The 18688-nt window shown below is 48.7% G+C and overlaps 1 protein-coding gene across 2 annotated transcripts in view; it reads left to right on the forward strand.

The window, feature by feature from the left end:
- LOC144799799 (mast cell protease 1A-like) overlaps nucleotides 1-18688 on the forward strand; it is a 328485-nt gene that overhangs the window by 249253 nt on the left and 60544 nt on the right. The window contains exons 1-2 of one of the 2 annotated variants that reach the window (XM_078671361.1): nucleotides 14071-14212; nucleotides 14716-14860. In XM_078671361.1, the coding sequence (XP_078527487.1) occupies nucleotides 14110-14212; nucleotides 14716-14860 (248 nt within the window). In that variant the 5' untranslated portion in view covers nucleotides 14071-14109. Of the gene's footprint in view, nucleotides 1-14070; nucleotides 14213-14715; nucleotides 14861-18688 lie in introns of those variants that run through there. The other variant, XM_078671362.1, reaches the window with a different exon arrangement.

The following is an 18688-nucleotide window of genomic DNA, read 5'->3' on the forward strand; positions in this document are numbered from 1 at the left end:
AGCCAAGAGTCCAAGGTCCGAGGTATCCGGAGGTCCACCCGTAACTGAAGTCCGAAGTCCGAAGTTCGTCGTCCGTCGTCGTAACAGTCCAGTCCAATCCGAGGCTTCCGTTCTTGCTGCCCGGTGAGTACCATTACTGGGGTAGTATCTAGACAGGGTCAATCTAAATTGACTCTGGTCCGTGGGTTGGTGGTACACAGACTCACAAACGAAGTGTTCACCTAGGTGGATACGGGTCTTGATGCGTCCCTTTATGGGACCGGTATGTTCCGTACTGTTTCAGCAGTGCATCCAGTAACTCTAGTCTGTTCCGTTCTCGAGAAATTCTTGTGTTTCTGTTCTCGGTATTCCAGGTAATATTCTGTCCGAACTGTTATGTTATGATGTTGTTCAATGTATTTCCAATGTCGTGGTATGCCTGAATTGTTCTCCCAATTGTTATTGTTCCTCGTGTATTGTATTGTGTTCCGATTCAAGTTTACAATGTCTCTCTTTTCGAGATTACGTCAGCTAAGAACTAGAAAGGGTTTGTTAGAAGAAGCAGTTCCAGTTCCGCCTAGGGACAGTCCAGGTCATTTTATGTATCAGAAGCATGGCATAAACGCCATATTGTATCTAGATTTATGGGTAGAGTATACCAAACAGTTAGAAAAGAAGTATAGATGGCCCGTATCGGGTACATGGGATGCCGAGTGCATCATGCGAGTAGAAGAAGCATTATGGAAAAAGAAAGCCAGACAATCACAGAAAGATGCCATCGAGTTATGGCGCAAAGAAGCTCATAGAAGAACTGAAAAGGAAATCAGAAAGTCAGAATTAAGTAGAGAATCCTTAGAACGAGCACAAGAAAAAGAACTAATCGAGATAGGTGAACAAGTCAAAGCCGAACAGTCAGACAGACAGAGGAATGCCCTTATTAGGGGTATGTATCCTCTCCTTGCCGAGGGCTTGCCAAAAGCGACCCCAGAGGCATCCAGTAATTTCCCGCCACCATTAGTTCCGACCAAGCTACGTCACAAACAGACCGCAGCTGATATTTTCATTTCGTCCTATTTGGACGACACAGTCCCAGAATATGCAAATCCTGTTCGCGCTCCGCCAGTCCCTGTAAATCAGGCACTTCCCGCTCCTCCAGACACCGGAGTACCTGTTACGGTACCCCCGGTCCAGCCCGCCATACAAGTCCAGCCTGCATTTCCATTTCCCACTCTGCCAGGACGAAGAGCCTCAGTAGACGACTCCAGTTTAGGGGCCACAGGAGGAGGTCCTCCTCAAACCCCGCCGCCACACAAGCGTTTAACGACAGCCGAATTACATGCACAAGCGTCACAGCGTACGCCCAGACATCAGACTGTAGCAGAAATAAGAAAATCCCTTGCCGAATGCGGCTATGATCCAGTCCCAGGCGCGGATAATATGGTTTTATATTCATTCCGCGTAAGAAAGGTGGCCGAGTATCTAGTCACCTTACCGAATATGAAAGAAGATCTAGACAGAATATATCGTTTCATCCGTACAGGGGATGATCCAGAAAGTATTGGCGAGGCCATGTCTCAAAGGAAAGCCGAGATCCAGCTCATGATATTAAAGTTTCTGATCAATTGTCTAATAAGAGAACAAGATTACCCGTCTAAAGATCAAGCCGAAATGAAAACCCTGACAAGGTGGAGTGATAATATAGCCGAGGGTAAGCACAAGACCGTCGGTGCTATGGAGAGTATGTACAAGAAAATCCGTAGAGAAATAATAAAGATACACGAACAACGTAAAGCAGCACAAGTAAGCGAGAAAGAAAGTAACTCTGATACTGAAGAGGTAGAGGACGAGAATCCCGCCAGAATAGCGTATGTAGGAAAATCTAGATTTCCAGATCGCCATTTACGCCTAGAATCCAAGTCTACCTTCCATCATCCAGCACCAGAACAAGGTTCACTAGAACAAGTGTTTCAAGCTACCGATCACATTCTGAACTCACGAATCGGTTACAGTGAGTAAGTACCATGCATGAACAAGAACTAGCCCGATCAGCAGTCCGATGGATTACTGATTCTACCACTTTTCCAGACGAAATAGTGGCGCAAATGTTTCTGAAAAATGCCCCCAGCCGAACAACGACTGGTGGGTATGTATATGATCCAGCACCTCATTACTCTGTATGAGGGTCAGCACTCTGATCCAGGTCCGTTACACGATGTCCTGAACGAGTTACTCCAGTATAGATGGAAAGGTCTAGGTACCGATTTAATTAGTGTCATTCTAGAACAGCGTCACAAATATAGAACGTTTCTAAACCCGCATTTTGTTCATGCCTCACCCCCAGAAAGTAAACCATTTTACATGGAGAGACAGAATCCGTTACGAGAAGTCCACCCAGTTAAAGGAACGGGTGGCGAAATGCAGCGAGTGTTTGTATACACTCCAATAACAAAGATGGAACTCCTCGAGATGAAGAAATTAATTCCCTGTCATGACAAAGATCCAGCAGGGTTCCATAGAGAATTAAAAGACATGCTCCGTATGGGAGAATACACATACCCAGATATAATTAAAATGTTAAAGGTTCTGCTGCCCGCAGGGGTGTATGAAAAGCTAAAGGAAAAAGAATGGGAGGTGGGAGAGAAAAAGATCGATTGGGCAGTTCTAGAAGCTGAAGATAAGTCACGAGTACCAGGTACCGGTCTTGGAGATAAATGTAAAGAATTACCAGAATTATTAATACAAGTTTTACCCAGGTTATTGACAACTAGAAAAGAAGACTGGGATGCAATCTCAGCCTGTAAACAGAAGCAAGATGAGGATATTAGTGATTTTTATTCTAGATTTGAAAAATGTTTCAGCATCAACAGTGGCCTCAAGACAAGTAGTGAGTCATACCCTCACCTTTTTGTTACTAAATTAGTCGAGAATTCAAGTCCACAAATTAAAAATCGAGTTTTGAAAGTCGAAAGTACCTGGCAAGCTAATACCCCGTCCCAGATGTTGCAAATGCTTCAGTATCACCAGAATAGAATCAGAGAAGAGCAAGAACACGAGAGAAAACGTATGAAAGACACGAAAATGAAAGTACTAGTTGCACAATCTGTTCCTCAAGACAGTCAGAAGAGGGGTCCGAATCAAGCCAGTCATCCTGCAGCTCCCGTTAAAGGGAACTGCAATTATTGTAAACAGCCAGGTCATTTCATAAATGAGTGTGCAGTTCTGAAACACAACATAGCTACTGGTAAGACTAAAGAAAGACCACGTCCGCCTAGACAAGAACAAGTTTCACAGATTCCTCAGCCACAGAATGCACCACAGACAGTTACCGCACCGCAGCCTATTGCTGCAACACAGCATGTTACACAGCAGATGTACCAGTATGCACAGTCTGAGTATCCAGAGTACCAGCAGTATTCATGAAACAGCCTAGAGAGGGAGGTAGGCTTGCCTCTCATCGAGATACCTGTAGATCAAGAAGGTCCCTATGTTCACAGTCAAGTATTAGGGAAAGACAGAAAGTTTTTGATTGATACAGGGGCAAGTAGGACCACAATTAGTCACGCCCAAGTTCCAGGGGCTCCGCTCTCAGGCTCAAGAAATGTTTCCCTTGGATTTTCAGGAAAACCTATCGTAAATGAGATTTCAAAGCCAGTTACTCTAGAAGTAGGTCCATTGTCCCGCACTACTGATCTGTTACTTACTAAGTCATGTCCAGAAAACCTATTAGGCATTAAGACACTGAAAGAGTTAGGTGCAGTTATATGCTGTTCCCCAGAGGGAATACGATTGTTCCTACGTGACTTTAAGGGTCACTATGTATTACGAGATTTTGATTCAAGACTGTCTAATGTTCCGCAGCACTTATGGGCGCAAGGTCCAACTGATGTAGGTTACATGCAAATCACACCCTATCGTGTGACTCTTAAGCCAGGTGTAGTGTTACCACGAATCAGACAGTACAGATTGCCACCTGAGGCTGTAGCAGCCTTATCCAAAATTATTGACGAGCTCATGGCTCAAGGAGTGGTTGTAGAAACTGACTCCAATGTATGTAATTCTCCGATCATTCCAGTCATGAAACGTACTGATCCAAATGCACCCCCAGTATATCGATTAGTGATTGACCTACGAGAGCTTAATAAATGTATTATTCCTCAGTACCCAGTTGTCCCAGACATCTCTTCCCTATTAACGGCCATTGATTCCGAAGCCACGTTCTTCACTGTCATAGACCTCAAGAACGCATTTTTCAGTGTTCCTATTCATCCAGACAGCCAGTTCCTTTTCGGATTTTGTTTAAATGGAAGGAGCTATATGTTTACACGAGCTCCTCAAGGTTTCACAGAAAGTCCTAGTATTTACAGTCAAGCACTCAAGAGACAACTAGACAACATTCACATGCCAACTGACACTGCCCTGCTCCAGTATGTCGATGATCTACTGATCACAGCCCGTTCTGAACGTGCTTGCGAGCGAGCATCCCTTACAGTTTTGTATTTCCTAGCCGAGATGGGGCACAAGGTGTCCCCTTCTAAGCTTCAATTCTGTGTCCAGCAAGTGGTCTACTTAGGACACTTGCTGTCCAAGAGGGGTAGGCAGTTGACACCAGACCGTATCCAGTTAATAGCGAGTCTTCCTCAGCCCAAGACCCAGAAGGAGGTACGTGCTTTTATCGGCCTCACTTCTTACTGCAGACAATGGATTCCCCAGTATGCATTTCTAGCCAAGCCACTGATACAGTTAACGACACAGGAGGCAGCCGTATCGACTGTCCTCCCTTGGACATCTGAACATACACTTAGCTTCAATGAGTTAAAGAAAGCTTTATGCCAAGCTCCAGTTCTAGCGACACCGAACTACAGTAAGCCTTTTACACTTTTCGTCACTGAACGCGAAGGTACAGCATTATCTGTTCTCACACAAGATCAAGCAGGACAATACAAGCCCTGTGCTTATTTTTCGAGCACATTAGATCCTGTAGCCCAGGCTCTGCCTGCGTGCCTCAAGTCAGTTGCAGCCACAGCCCTAGCTATCAGACAAAGTGATTCCATAGTCTTAGGACATACCTTGACAGTACAAGTTCCACATTCCGTGGAAGTTCTTTTAAACCGAACACAAACTCAGCACTTGACAATTGCACGTTTAACAGGTTATGAATTGACACTGTTCCAGCCTCACATAGAAATCAGACGCTGCAACATCCTGAATCCTGCTACACTGTTACCATCAGTTAATTCAAATCCAGCCACACATGATTGCGTGGAAGTAGTTAACATTACGACAAAGCCAAGACAAGATCTGACAGATATTCCGTTACCAGATCCCGACCTGACACTTTATGTGGATGGTTCATGTATGAGAACTAGTACAGGAGAACTAGTCGCCGCGTATGCAGTGACTACTGACACTGAAGTTATTGAGACACACCGTATTGACACCCTGTCCGCTCAAGCAGCAGAGCTAGTTGCTCTGACACAAGCCTGCATACACGCCAAGAACTTGAAAGTTAATGTTTACACAGATTCACGCTACGCATTTGGAGTTGTACACGACTTCGGAGTGCTCTGGCAGGAGAGAGGTTTCATGACTTCTCATGGAACCAAGATTCAGCATGGTCTCCTTATTCAAGCTCTGTTAGATGCCATACATTTACCGACATCCATTGCTATCATGAAATGCAAAGCACACACGAAAGTCACTGACATTATTTCTCAAGGTAACGATCTAGCAGATCGCACAGCCAAGCTTACAGCACAGACTCCAGACATTCCAGTTAACATGACACATACTCCAGATCCGACTACATGCATGACAGTTAAGGACCCTACTCAAGATGTCATAGACATACAGTTACATGCTACTCCCGATGAAATCAAGAAATGGTCCGAACAAGGAGGGGTCCAGACAGATCAAGGATGGTTAACGAAGGGTAGAGCCACATGGTTTCTCCCCGACTCTATGGTTCAAGTCATTATCAATACCGCACATAGTCCAGCACATTTAGGAGAAAAAGCTATGTTAGACAGTATCCAGAACATTTGGTTCAACAAGCATTTACGAGCTGCAGCCAAGCAGAAAGTCCGTACCTGTATGATATGTTGTCAGTTTAATCCAGGTAAAAGTGTCCCGGTGGAACAAGGTGGATTCCAGCCCCCTGACCACCCTTTTGAAGTCCTCCAGATGGATTATATTCAGATGGAGCGATGTCGAGGTTTCAAGTATGTCCTTGTAGTTGTATGCGCTTTGTCCAGGTGGACAGAAGCATATCCAGTCCCAGATTACACAGCCGCGACCACTGCCAAGCAGTTGGTTCGTGAGTTCTTCCCTCGTTATGGACTCCCTAGAGTCGTATATTCTGACAACGGCCAGCCATTCTCATCTGAACTCATGAAGCATGTTTCCCTGTTATTAGGGTACCAGTGGAAGTTCCATTGTGTACGCCATCCTGAAGCAGCCGGTCTCGTAGAGAGACATAACCAGACTCTGAAAATCCGTATTGCAAAAGTGTGTAAAGAAAAGGGTGTGGACTGGCTAGTAGCTCTACCAGTCGCTTTATTTTATATGCGCATGGTCGCACATTCCAGATCAGGTCTGTCCCCGTATGAGGTCGTATTCGGCCGCCCCCCTAACATGTGGGGTACTCCTAGACCCCGAAGTATTACCGATGTTTCAAGTAATATGCTGACAGATTACCTAACTTCCTTGATGTCTGCCCTCAACTCATGTCGTTCACAGGTTGCTGCCGCATTTCCAGACAATACCGAGGTGGCACCGCATGAAATCGTTCCAGGATCCATGGTGATGGTCCGCAACTTTGACAGATCAAGTCCGCTGGAGCCTCGATGGAAAGAGCCCCGACAGGTCCTCCTCACTACCCGTACAGCCGTGAAGTTGGAAGGACGCAAAGGCTGGGTACACCTTTCTCATGTCAAACTTTTTAATGGACTGAAACCCGTCTTAAAGAACATTTCCCAGGATTTGAAGGATTGCCAAGGCATTGTTCTCAAGGACTGTCCCGCAAAAGACATTGCTACAACCCCTCCCCTGTTAGAGAAAACTCCGCAGCAGGAGTATAAACAGAAACTACGGTCTAGTAAATTAAGTCAGCCAGTTTGATTGTCTAAGTCCTCCCCTAGGTGAAACGGTTAGACTGTTTCTGACATGTATAAAATAGACCCCCACAGTGAGAGAGTTAGTCAAAACTCAATCCGATGTATCGTTTTTCTATGTTTCATATTGTTTCTCAGCCTTATGATTTCCTGCACCAGTTATGCATTTTACCTATGTTTCCCAGTTCTTCATGTAAATAAGTCTGCTAATGCTACAGTAGAGCACACGTTTAGTGATCTGCCTCCTCATGAACTCTCTTACCGCCTCGCCATGCGTAATAACTCATTTGTCCGCATGTTACATTACTCACACCAGACCAGCAATGCCACTAATTGTTGGGTGTGTGGTCGACTCCCCCCTTTCCAGATACCGAAGGGAGTCCTGCCACTTTTTCCTTATCCATTCTCACATAATGGTTCGTGTGGAGCATGGTCCACGTTAACGTCATCCTCAACAGATATGTCTTTTCTTAACAGTACATGTTTTCCAGACAAGCAAGGTCTCCCCCACAGAACAGGTTTAGATCTAGAAAATGAAGTATATAATCTAGGAAACTATTCTTCGAATTTTATGGTCCTGAATGTTCAGTCTGTTACTACTCCAGACTTACCTGCTATTTCAGTACTACCAGTCAAAGGCGAATTATGTGTCCGAAATAATGGTTCCGTACATGTAGGACATAGTGATTGTACTACTATTGTCAAGTATAGTGACAGTGGGAAATCTATCTTCAAAGCTTCACGTCATTCTTATTTTATTTGTGGTCAAACTGCATATGTTCGTCTGCCCCTCGATTGGGAGGGAACCTGTTACATTGCCTTCCTACTGCCACCAGTTTTCCTAGCCCCACCTGATTATCATAGAAACACACATCTAGTACACGTTAGACATAGAAGGGAGTCCCCAATTGTCGATTATACTGAAACTGCTCTAGAACAATATACCGATTTCAATAAAGGTTTCTTCTTCTTTATAGGACCTGTCCAGAATAGTAAGTTAATCCGTAGATTAACCAGAACCCTTGAAGCTGTAATAAATGAGACTGCCTCTGCTCTAGGTAACTTAACTGAAGAGCAATCTGTTATGAGATTTGTCGTTTTGCAAAATCGTCTCGTCCTTGACGTCATACTGGCCGATAGGGGCGGGGCCTGTAGAGTCATCGGATCTAGTTGCTGCATTTTCATTCCAAATAACGCGCCGTCTGTTTATTCAGCTATAACCAGACTCCATAAAATTGCCCATCTGATACACCAAGATCCAGGCACCTGGACATGGTCCGGTTGGTTCTGGAATATAATTTCCGCATGGGGATGGAAAGTCTTGTCCTTTCTAGGTATTGCAGTAGCGATCATATTCAGCTGCTGTCTCTGTATACAATGTGGCCCTGCGATTTGCGGCATTTGTGCTACCTCTTGTATTCCTAGTCCCAAGCCCCGTTCTAAATCCCGTTCCAGGATAATTCGAGACGAGCAAATGATACTGTATGAAATGATAGATGGTATCATGAAAATTGATGTTTCCTGATGGAAACGTAGTGACAAGGAGGGAATGTGGAAAAGTAAATTTTGCCATGTTCTGTGTCCCTACGTGTCATCCATCATATGTTATGTGTGCATGATTAAATATGCATATGCGTTCCCCATGTTCGATTAATGACGCAATTACAGTTGTGTCCACCTCTAGTATGCCAGTTTCCAGTTCTCGTGAATACTACGAATATCAGGCCTATGTAAAGCTACGTTGCCACGTTTCTCAGTGTGCACGTTATTCTATTATAAAGTCCCCGTTTCTAGGCCTCAAAAGGGCCTGGACACCAGATTCAGCTCCTGTCTCCTGAAGCCTCGCTGAGGAGCGATACAGCCCCCACCTGTATCCTCGACCCTTCACTTCCTTCCTGCCTCGCAGTGCCCGGCCCAGCCTGGCTCAGTCTCTGAGTCTGCCAAAAGTATGTTATGATTCCAGTTATCAGTCCAGTCCTCCTTCTCTGCATTCCTAAGCTACTGAACTGCATCAATAGTTTCCGTCATTGTCTAGCCTTCACGTCTCCACGTTAGAGAAATACTGCATTTAATGGTCATTCAATATTCTCCATCACGCACTACATGTAGAATAATGCATGGTCCAGTCTCAGAATCACGTTAACTTTTCCCCTCCTAACTTCTAGTTCCTATCAACATGTTCTCTAAACATCAGATACTAGATACTGTTTAGGTACATGTCGCCCTGACTCTCCAGACTTCAGTCTCTGCTCCTAGCACAGAGTTCATAGCCCCCAGCTTCTCCTAGTGATACGTCATTGCTAGTTTGCGCGCACCATCAGGTTAGAGGTCCCGGCTCCTCAGGTAGCCCCCTCCATGGTTTCCGCCCCATTCATGACATATCCTGTTACGTCTGCACCACATGTCTATGTATACGCCCCGTTACACCTACTTTCGCCCTTATCTTTCGCGACTGCTACGCGTCACGCCTTCTGCTCCACCCACTGCTACGCCTACTGCAATGTAATGCTATGTGTTTGCGTTATGTATATATGCTCATGTATTGTTATTAAAAGTCAGCGCGCTCATCCCAGATCCAGCCCCAGCAGCTGCTGGGCCCTGCCATCCTATTCCTATGCAGGTTGTCCTGTTCCTGTCCTTATGCTGTATTAAACCTGCAAAACTCCTACTACCTCGAATCTTGACTCTTATTTATTGAGCTATCTGTTATGATATATGTCTAGTCAAAAAGAGAGGTATTATTTATTTATTTACCACAATGTGATGTTTTCCCCGGGTCGTAATCCTGCATTCGAGATGGACAGACTCCAGCTTCCGGGTGGGGACTTTACTAGAGCGCTTTACTCCCGATCGGCCGGGCGCCATCTTGTGGGCCCATCCAGGATTGCAGTAACGGTGTGGCGGGCTGCGAGTGTGAGTTTGGGGTGGGAGGATCGATTAACGTTGGCGACACCGCTTTATGCATCCGAACGTTTGGGCGGACTCTGGTCTACCAAGGGTTTCGACCGCTGGGATGTGATTGGGATCTGTAGGGTGGGTGACGTGTACTCGAACGGTTGTGTGAAGTCGTTCCAGGCCCTCCAGGCGGAATATGGTTTGAGTGATAGGGAATTTTTTCGCTACCTGCAGGTCCGACATGCCCTCGCCTCAGTCTTGGTTCCTGATGAGGCCCTGCCTGAATCTTCCCCCCTCAAGGACCGTGTCCTTGATGGGCATCTTCCCGATAGCACTATTTCTCTGATTTACAAGAAATTGATTAATAATCGTGTGGACTTACTGGTCCGACTTCGGGAGGCTTGGGTTTGCGATGGGTTGGAACTGGACGACGAGGATTGGCAATCGGCGCTCTCTTCTCCCAAGGAGGTGGCCATTCCTGCCCGTCTCCGTTTGGTTCAGCTTAAGATTCTTCATCGAGTCTATGTCACTGGTCCGCGTCTGGTTACGATGGGCTTTTCTTCGGATGGGCTATGCAAGCGTGGATGTGGCTTGAGTGCGACCTTTTTGCATATCCTTTGGGAGTGCCCGGTTGTAGCTGCTTATTGGACTGCTGTGCTTGAGATGATGACTGCTGTTACGGATGTGGCCCTGCGGCCGGAGCCTCGCAGATGTCTGTTGAATGTGTGGGAACCCACTGACTACTCTGTGGCCCAGACCAGATGGGCTACCCTTGGTTACATGATTGCGAAGCGGGATGTCGCGCAACTCTGGGGCGCTTCCAGGCCCCCTGAGGTCTCAAAGTGGGAAGACAATATGGACTGGTCCATGTTTCGTGAGAAAACGGTTTATGTGGCCAGGGGCAGGCCCAGGGCGTGGACGAAGGTTTGGGGCCAGTGGAATGATTATCGTGGGGGTATTTGCACCCCTCCCCTTGAAAACAATGCTGAGATGGTCCTTTCTCCCTAGACTAGAGTTCCCGGAACCTTTCCGTACGGTTTTTTATACTTCCGGTTCTCCCCGCTGCTCCCCTCCCCCCCCTCCCAGACTTGATTGGAGCCTCCGGGCTCTGGGTGTGTTCTCCTGATCGTGGAACCGTCCCCTCCGCTCTTTGGGCTGACCTTAATTATCGTCCATTCGCCTTAGTGTTTGTGTTTCTTTTTGTAAATATAAAAATACAAATTGTTCTGTGATGTCTATAGAGTAATGTTTTGTACTTGAGCTGTACCTATCCACGGGTGTGCATTTTTCTTACATGCATTGTGCCTTGTTATTAGCGGCCAGCCCGTGAGGTTGTAGGCCCATTCTTGTACTTTTCTATGCTTACTCCAATAAAGGTTTTGGAAAAAAAAAAAAAGAACCCATGATGGCGCTCAAAATTTAAACTAGCATTCATTCAGAAGACTGATACGGAAATTAGCTCCGCGAAACAGACGGTGCAGCATTTGGGCATTAACCTGCATTAAGGCCCGGTCGCTTTATTTTTTAAAAGTCTAAACTTCAAGTGTCCTTGGGACTCACAACGTAGAGAAAAATATAGTGCTTTCAGACTGAAAAATATAGCGCTTACAGAAACACCAATGGGAATGCTATTAACAAACTCGTTATTATGTAAAAATTGACCTTGTCATTTTTTGTATCTGTGAAAGCTATATTTCTTAAAAGAGGTGTCTGCTTTTCATCCGTTCCCCCTCGCTCGTTTTGTTTTCCCCATCCCTTTGTTCACGCCTCCTCCCGTTCTCTGTGTTTTCCATCCTCCCCCTCCCGTTCTGTTGCCTGTGCGCTTCTCCCCTGCCCCCTCCATGATGCCCTTGTTTTGAGCTGCATTCAATTCCTGCCCTTTTGGACTGGTTTGACTTGTTTTTTTAATCTCTTTATTGATTTTCACACAACCGGGTGGAAAGTGGCCATCCCACAGCAAAACAAACATGAACTTGAGTTGTAAAACATACAATATTACAGAATTCATTATCCGAGACACTAGCTTGTAACCCTTGTAGAGCCAGAATGTGAGAGCAGACACTTTAGAGACACCCGCCATGAGGTATTCTCTACCCAGTGGTTCAAGGGGAGAAAACTCAGTGAGTTTGTCCACCGGCAAAGAATCTGCCGAGATGTCACGAAGCACAGACATGTTTTGAACACCTGAAATCCACTCAAAAATGAATTTCAACATGCACACTCAGAAAAAAGTGACTCAGCACCATTAACATGTAAGGTAGAATAAGATCTAATCCCTCATAGGAGAAGCTTTTGAAATGGGGCCACCACCGTGTACCTCACACCAAATGTATAGTGTTATCGTGGAGTATAAATCTTCTGGAGCACGTCACCCTGTGTGCCCCTATGCACATTACCTTTGCCCCCTGCTGGACATCACCCAGTCACCCATGTCTTTTACTGTACAGGGGGCTGAATGAATGTTGATCTGTGTGCATTGTTGCCTACATGCTTGCTGACCTGCATGCATGTGTCCTACATGTATACTGTGCACCTATGTGTGCATGCACTGTACAAAAGCCAATCTCCTAGAGATGTCAATGTTTCTCCTTAGATGTATGGACTGAGTGTTTGTTATGCTGCATCCTGCATCCCATTCTTAACAGCCATACTAAGATTTTGTTTTTTTGTAGGACTTCTTTTTATTAAAATGCATAGTATGGTTGGATGTCATTAGTCTGCCCATGGCTTTGTTTGCTGGAGTTCTGCACATCTATCTATCTATCTATCTCTCTCGATCTCTCGATCTTTTGCCCTCACTCTATCTATCTATCGCCCTCACTCTATCTATCTATCGCCCTCACTCTATCTATCTATCGCCCTCACTCTCTCTATCTATCGCCCTCACTCTCTCTATCTATCGCCCTCACTCTATCTATCTATCGCCCTCACTCTATCTATCTATCGCCCTCACTCTATCTATCTATCGCCCTCACTCTATCTATCGCCCTCACTCTATCTATATATCGCCCTCCCTGTATCTATCGCCCTCCCTGTATCTATCGCCCTCCCTGTATCTATCGCCCTCCCTGTATCTATCGCCCTCGCTGTATCTATCGCCCTCCCTGTATCTATCGCCCTCCCTGTATCTATCGCCCTCACTCTATCTATCGCCCTCACTCTATCTATCGCCCTCACTCTATCTATCGCCCTCACTCTATCTATCGCCCTCACTCTATCTATCTATCGCCCTCATTCTATCTATCTATCGCCCTCATTCTATCTATCTATCTAACGCATCACCACATCATCACTCATCAGCACCACAGCATCACTCAGGGGAACATCAACATCACTATGCGCTACCACAGCATCACTAAACGCCACAGCATCCCTTGTCGCCACCACAACATCACTCGTCGCCACCACAACATCAATCTATGCAACCATTCAACAACAACTGGTTCAAATATGTTCTATCAATGTTTTAAGCTTTATTACAAATGCCACAAAAATATGTTAATATTTCACTTCTGTTCTCGGATTTTTGTCACAATAAAATACACTGAACATAATCTTCACAAAAGTTATTTACAAAAGTTTAAGCTATTGCCATTATACATTACAATAACTTTTATTTTTATTTAAGTATTAATTGTTAAAAATAATTTAAAGCTATTACTTGTAATATCAATACATCTAAGTCACGTAAATACAACACATATTACATAAAAAATGCTATAAGTGTCACATTTGCGAAAGTTAGAACTATTGGCATTGTAAATGACAAAGCTATTAATTTCGCTATTTTCAAAACCAACACATAAATAAAAAATTTGTCATTTACAAAACCAATAGCTCAAACTTTCCTAATGCGAGACCTATTGCATTGCAAATGCTTGTTTATTCCAGAGTTTGGTCAAATTCTCACGAGCTCACATTTACATTGGTGATTTTACTTTCAGATTGCAATTAGTATCCTCCCCTAATCTTGAAAACCGTTTCAAGCACCGGAGAGGGGCGGAAGGTTGCTTAGTTCTGCAGTGATGAGATAGACAATCACAGACACTGTGGTTTCCTCTCCTCTCTGTGGCCTGAGATTCTTAAGCTATAAAGTCGTCGCAAGGACAGGGCAGGCCCCAGTTTCATGCCTCTGTTTTATGAGTTTTCGTGGAATCCATATATTCCTAAAATGAAGGCGACACATCAGATCCTCGTGATCTTCCTCTGCAGCCCATGGGTCACTGACGGTAAGTGCAACTGGAAGCTTCGCTGACGTTTATGTTAATTATAATAATGATCTGAAAACTGTTCTACTGAATTGTCGGCAGGGCTGGAGGCAGAGTCTATCAAATGCCAGGATGTGAGTGACGTGGCTCTGCTGTCTGCATTCCCTCATTTCCCCATGCTCCTCCATTCACCATACGAAGTATGTATTTGCAGGGCGGTTTAGTGGCCAGCAGCAGGGGCAGGACCCTTCCTCATCAGTCTATCAAAATGTCATATAAAATACATGCACATATATAGCACTCACCAGGAGCTACATCATCTCTTCACTCTCTAAATATCATGTGGTACTATTATCCAACTCAACTGCACAGTTTCTTCGTAGCCTCAAAGGATGAAAGCCTGCATCGGCTCTGTCATTGTTCAAACCAGTAAACTGCTATTGGGGACTTGTAGGTCTGCAAAACCAGCGCTTGTACTTTCTCATCTCATTAAGAAAGATTTCTCCTCTGACTTGATCTCCTAGGTGTGTTCCGGAACCAGATCATTGGAGGGAAAGAAGCCAAACCACACTCCAGACCCTACATGGCCTCCCTTAAACTTAATGGTCACATTTGTGGTGGGTTTCTTGTGGCCCCTCAGTGGGTGATGACGGCAGCCCACTGTCCTATGTAAGTATCCTGTTACCTCCGTGCTCAGTGTTTGTGGTCGGATCCCCTCCTTCTGTAACAACAGTGCACCGTCTTTCCTCTCGCTCTCAGGCAGACTAAGCCCCTGCCACTCTGTGTGCCATCTCTCCTATGTCCCACAGGCAGCACAGACCCTTCCTCTCTGTGTGCCATCTTTCCTCTCACCCATAGGCAGGCCAAGTCCCTCCCACTTTGTTTGCCATCTTTGCTACGACCCACAGGCAGCACAGGCGCCTTCCTCTGGAAGTGCCATCTCTCCTATGATCCACAGGCATCACAGGCCCCTCCCTCTCGAAGTGCCATCTCTTCACTCACCCATTGGCAGGCCAAGCCCCTCCCACTTTGTTTGCCATCTCTCCTCTCACCCACAGGCAGCACAGGCCCCTCCCTCTCCGAGTGCCATCTCTCCTCTCACCCACAGGCAGCACAGGCCCCTCCCTCTCCGAGTGCCATCTCTCCTCTCACCCACAGGCCCCTCCCTCTCTGAGTGTCATCTCTCCTCTCACCCACAGGCAGCACAGGCCCCTCCCTCTCCGAGTGCCATCTCTCCTCTCACCCACAGGCAGCACAGGCCCATCCTTCTCCGAGTGCCATCTCTCCTCTCACCCACAGGCAGCACAGGCCCCTCCCTCTCTGAGTGTCATCTCTCCTCTCACCCACAGGCAGCACAGGCCCCTCCCTCTCCGAGTGCCATCTCTCCTCTCACCCACAGGCAGCACAGGCCCCTCCTTCTCCGAGTGCCATCTCTCCTCTCACCCACAGGCAGCACAGGCCCCTCCCTCTCCGAGTGCCATCTCTCCTCTCACCCACAGGCAGCACAGGCCCCTCCCTTTCTGAGTGTCATCTCTCCTCTCACCCACAGGCAGCACAGGCCCCTCCCTTTCTGAGTGTCATCTCTCCTCTCACCCACAGGCAGCACAGGCCCCTCCCTCTCTGAGTGCCATCTCTCCTCTCACCCACAGGCAGCATAGGCCCCTCCTTCTCCGAGTGCCATCTCTCCTCTCACCCACAGGCAGCATAGGCCCCTCCTTCTCCGAGTGCCATCTCTCCTCTCACCCACAGGCAGCACAGGCCCCTCCTTCTCCGAGTGCCATCTCTCCTCTCACCCACAGGCAGCACAGGCCCCTCCCTTTCTGAGTGTCATCTCTCCTCTCACCCACAGGCAGCACAGGCCCCTCCCTCTCTGAGTGTCATCTCTCCTCTCACCCACAGGCAGCACAGGCCCCTCCCTCTCCGAGTGTCATCTCTCCTCTCACCCACAGGCAGCACAGGCCCCTCCCTCTCCGAGTGTCATCTCTCCTCTCACCCACAGGCAGCACAGGCCCCTCCCTTTCTGAGTGCCACCTCCCCTCCCACCCACAGGCAGCACAGGCCCCTCCCTCTCCGAGTGCCATCTCTCCTCTCACCCACAGGCAGCACAGGCCCTTCCCTCTCCGAGTGTCATCTCTCCTCTCACCCACAGGCAGCACAGGCCCCTCCCTCTCCGAGTGCCATCTCTCCTCTCACCCACAGGCAGCACAGGCCCCTCCCTCTCCGAGTGTCATCACTCCTCTCACCCACAGGCAGCACAGGCCCCTCCCTCTCCGAGTGCCATCTCTCCTCTCACCCACAGGCACCACAGGCCCCTTCCTCTCCGAGTGCCATCTCTCCTCTCACCCACAGGCAGCACAGGCCCCTCCCTCTCTGAGTGCCATCTCTCCTCTCACCCACAGGCAGCACAGGCCCCTCCCTCTCTGAGTGCCATCTCTCCTCTCACCCACAGGCAGCACAGGCCCCTCCCTCTCTGAGTGTCATCTCTCCTCTCACCCACAGGCAGCACAGGCCCCTCCCTCTCTGAGTGCCATCTCTCCTCTCACCCACAGGCAGCACAGGCCCCTCCCTCTCTGAGTGCCATCTCTCCTCTCACCCACAGGCAGCACAGGCCCCTCCCTCTCCGAGTGTCATCTCTCCTCTCACCCACAGGCAGCACAGGCCCCTCCTTCTCTGAGTGCCATCTCTCCTCTCACCCACAGGCAGCACAGGCCCCTCCCTCTCTGAGTGTCATCTCTCCTCTCACCCACAGGCAGCACAGGCCCCTCCCTCTCTGAGTGTCATCTCTCCTCTCACCCACAGGCAGCACAGGCCCCTCCCTCTCTGAGTGCCATCTCTCCTCTCACCCACAGGCAGCACATGCCCCTCCTTCTCTGAGTGCCATCTCTCCTCTCACCCACATGCAGCACAGGCCCCTCCTTGTCTGAGTTCCATCTCTCCTCTCACCCACATGCAGCACAGGCCCCTCCTTCTCTGAGTGTCATCTCTCCTCTCACCCACATGCAGCACAGGCCCCTCCCTCTCTGAGTGCCATCTCTCCTCTCACCCACAGGCACCACAGGCCCCTCCCTCTCTGAGTGTCATCTCTCCTCTCACCCACATGCAGCACAGGCCCCTCCCTCTCTGAGTGCCATCTCTCCTCTCACCCACAGGCAGCACAGGCCCCTCCTTCTCTGAGTGCCATCTCTCCTCTCACCCACAGGCAGCACAGGCCCCTCCCTCTCTGAGTGCCATCTCTCCTCTCACCCACAGGCAGCACAGGCCCCTCCCTCTCTGAGTGTCATCTCTCCTCTCACCCACCGGCAACACAGGCCCCTCCCTCTCTGAGTGCCATCTCTCCTCTCACCCACCGGCAGCACAGGCCCCTCCCTCTCTGAGTGTCATCTCTCCTCTCACCCACCGGCAGCACAGGCCCCTCCCTCTCTGAGTGTCATCTCTCCTCTCACCCACCGGCAGCACAGGCCCCTCCCTCTCTGAGTGTCATCTCTCCTCTCACCCACCAGCAGCACAGGCCCCTCCCTCTCTGAGCGTCATCTCTCCTCTCACCCACAGGCAGCACAGGCCCCTCCCTCTCTGAGCGCCATCTCTCCTCTCACCCACAGGCAGCACAGGCCCCTCCCTCTCTGAGTGCCATCTCTCCTCTCACCCACAGGCAGCACAGGCCCCTCCCTCTCTAAGTGTCATATCTCCTCTCACCCACAGGCAGCACAGGCCCCTCCCTCTCCGAGTGTCATCTCTCCTCTCACCCACAGGCAGCACAGGCCCCTTCCTCTCCGAGTACCATCTCTCCTCTCACCCACAGGCAGCACAGGCCCCTCCCTCTCCGAGTGCCATCTCTCCTCTCACCCACAGGCAGCACAGGCCCCTCCCTCTCCGAGTGCCATCTCTCCTCTCACCCACAGGCAGCACAGGCCCCTCCCTCTCCGAGTGCCATCTCTCCTCTCACCCACAGGAAGCACAGGCCCCTCCCTCTCCGAGTGTCATCTCTCCTCTCACCCACAGGCAGCACAGGCCCCTCCCTCTCCGAGTGCCATCTCTCCTCTCACCCACAGGCAGCACAGGCCCCTCCCTCTCCGAGTGTCATCTCTCCTCTCACCCACAGGCAGCACAGGCCCCTCCCTCTCTGAGTGTCATCTCTCCTCTCACCCACCGGCAGCACAGGCCCCTCCCTCTCTGAGTGCCATCTCTCCTCTCACCCACAGGCAGCACAGGCCCCTCCCTCTCCGAGTGTCATCTCTCCTCTCACCCACATGCAGCACAGGCCCCTCCCTCTCCGAGTGTCATCTCTCCTCTCACCCACAGGCAGCACAGGCCCCTCCCTCTCCGAGTGTCATCTCTCCTCTCACCCACAGGCAGCACAGGCCCCTCCCTCTCTGAGTGCCATCTCTCCTCTCACCCACAGGCAGCACAGGCCCCTCCCTCTCTGAGTGTCATCTCTCCTCTCACCCACAGGCAGCACAGGCCCCTCCCTCTCTGAGTGTCATCTCTCCTCTCACCCAC

This window comes from Lissotriton helveticus, chromosome 12, assembly GCF_964261635.1.
Source record: "Lissotriton helveticus chromosome 12, aLisHel1.1, whole genome shotgun sequence".
NCBI lineage: Eukaryota > Metazoa > Chordata > Amphibia > Caudata > Salamandridae > Lissotriton > Lissotriton helveticus.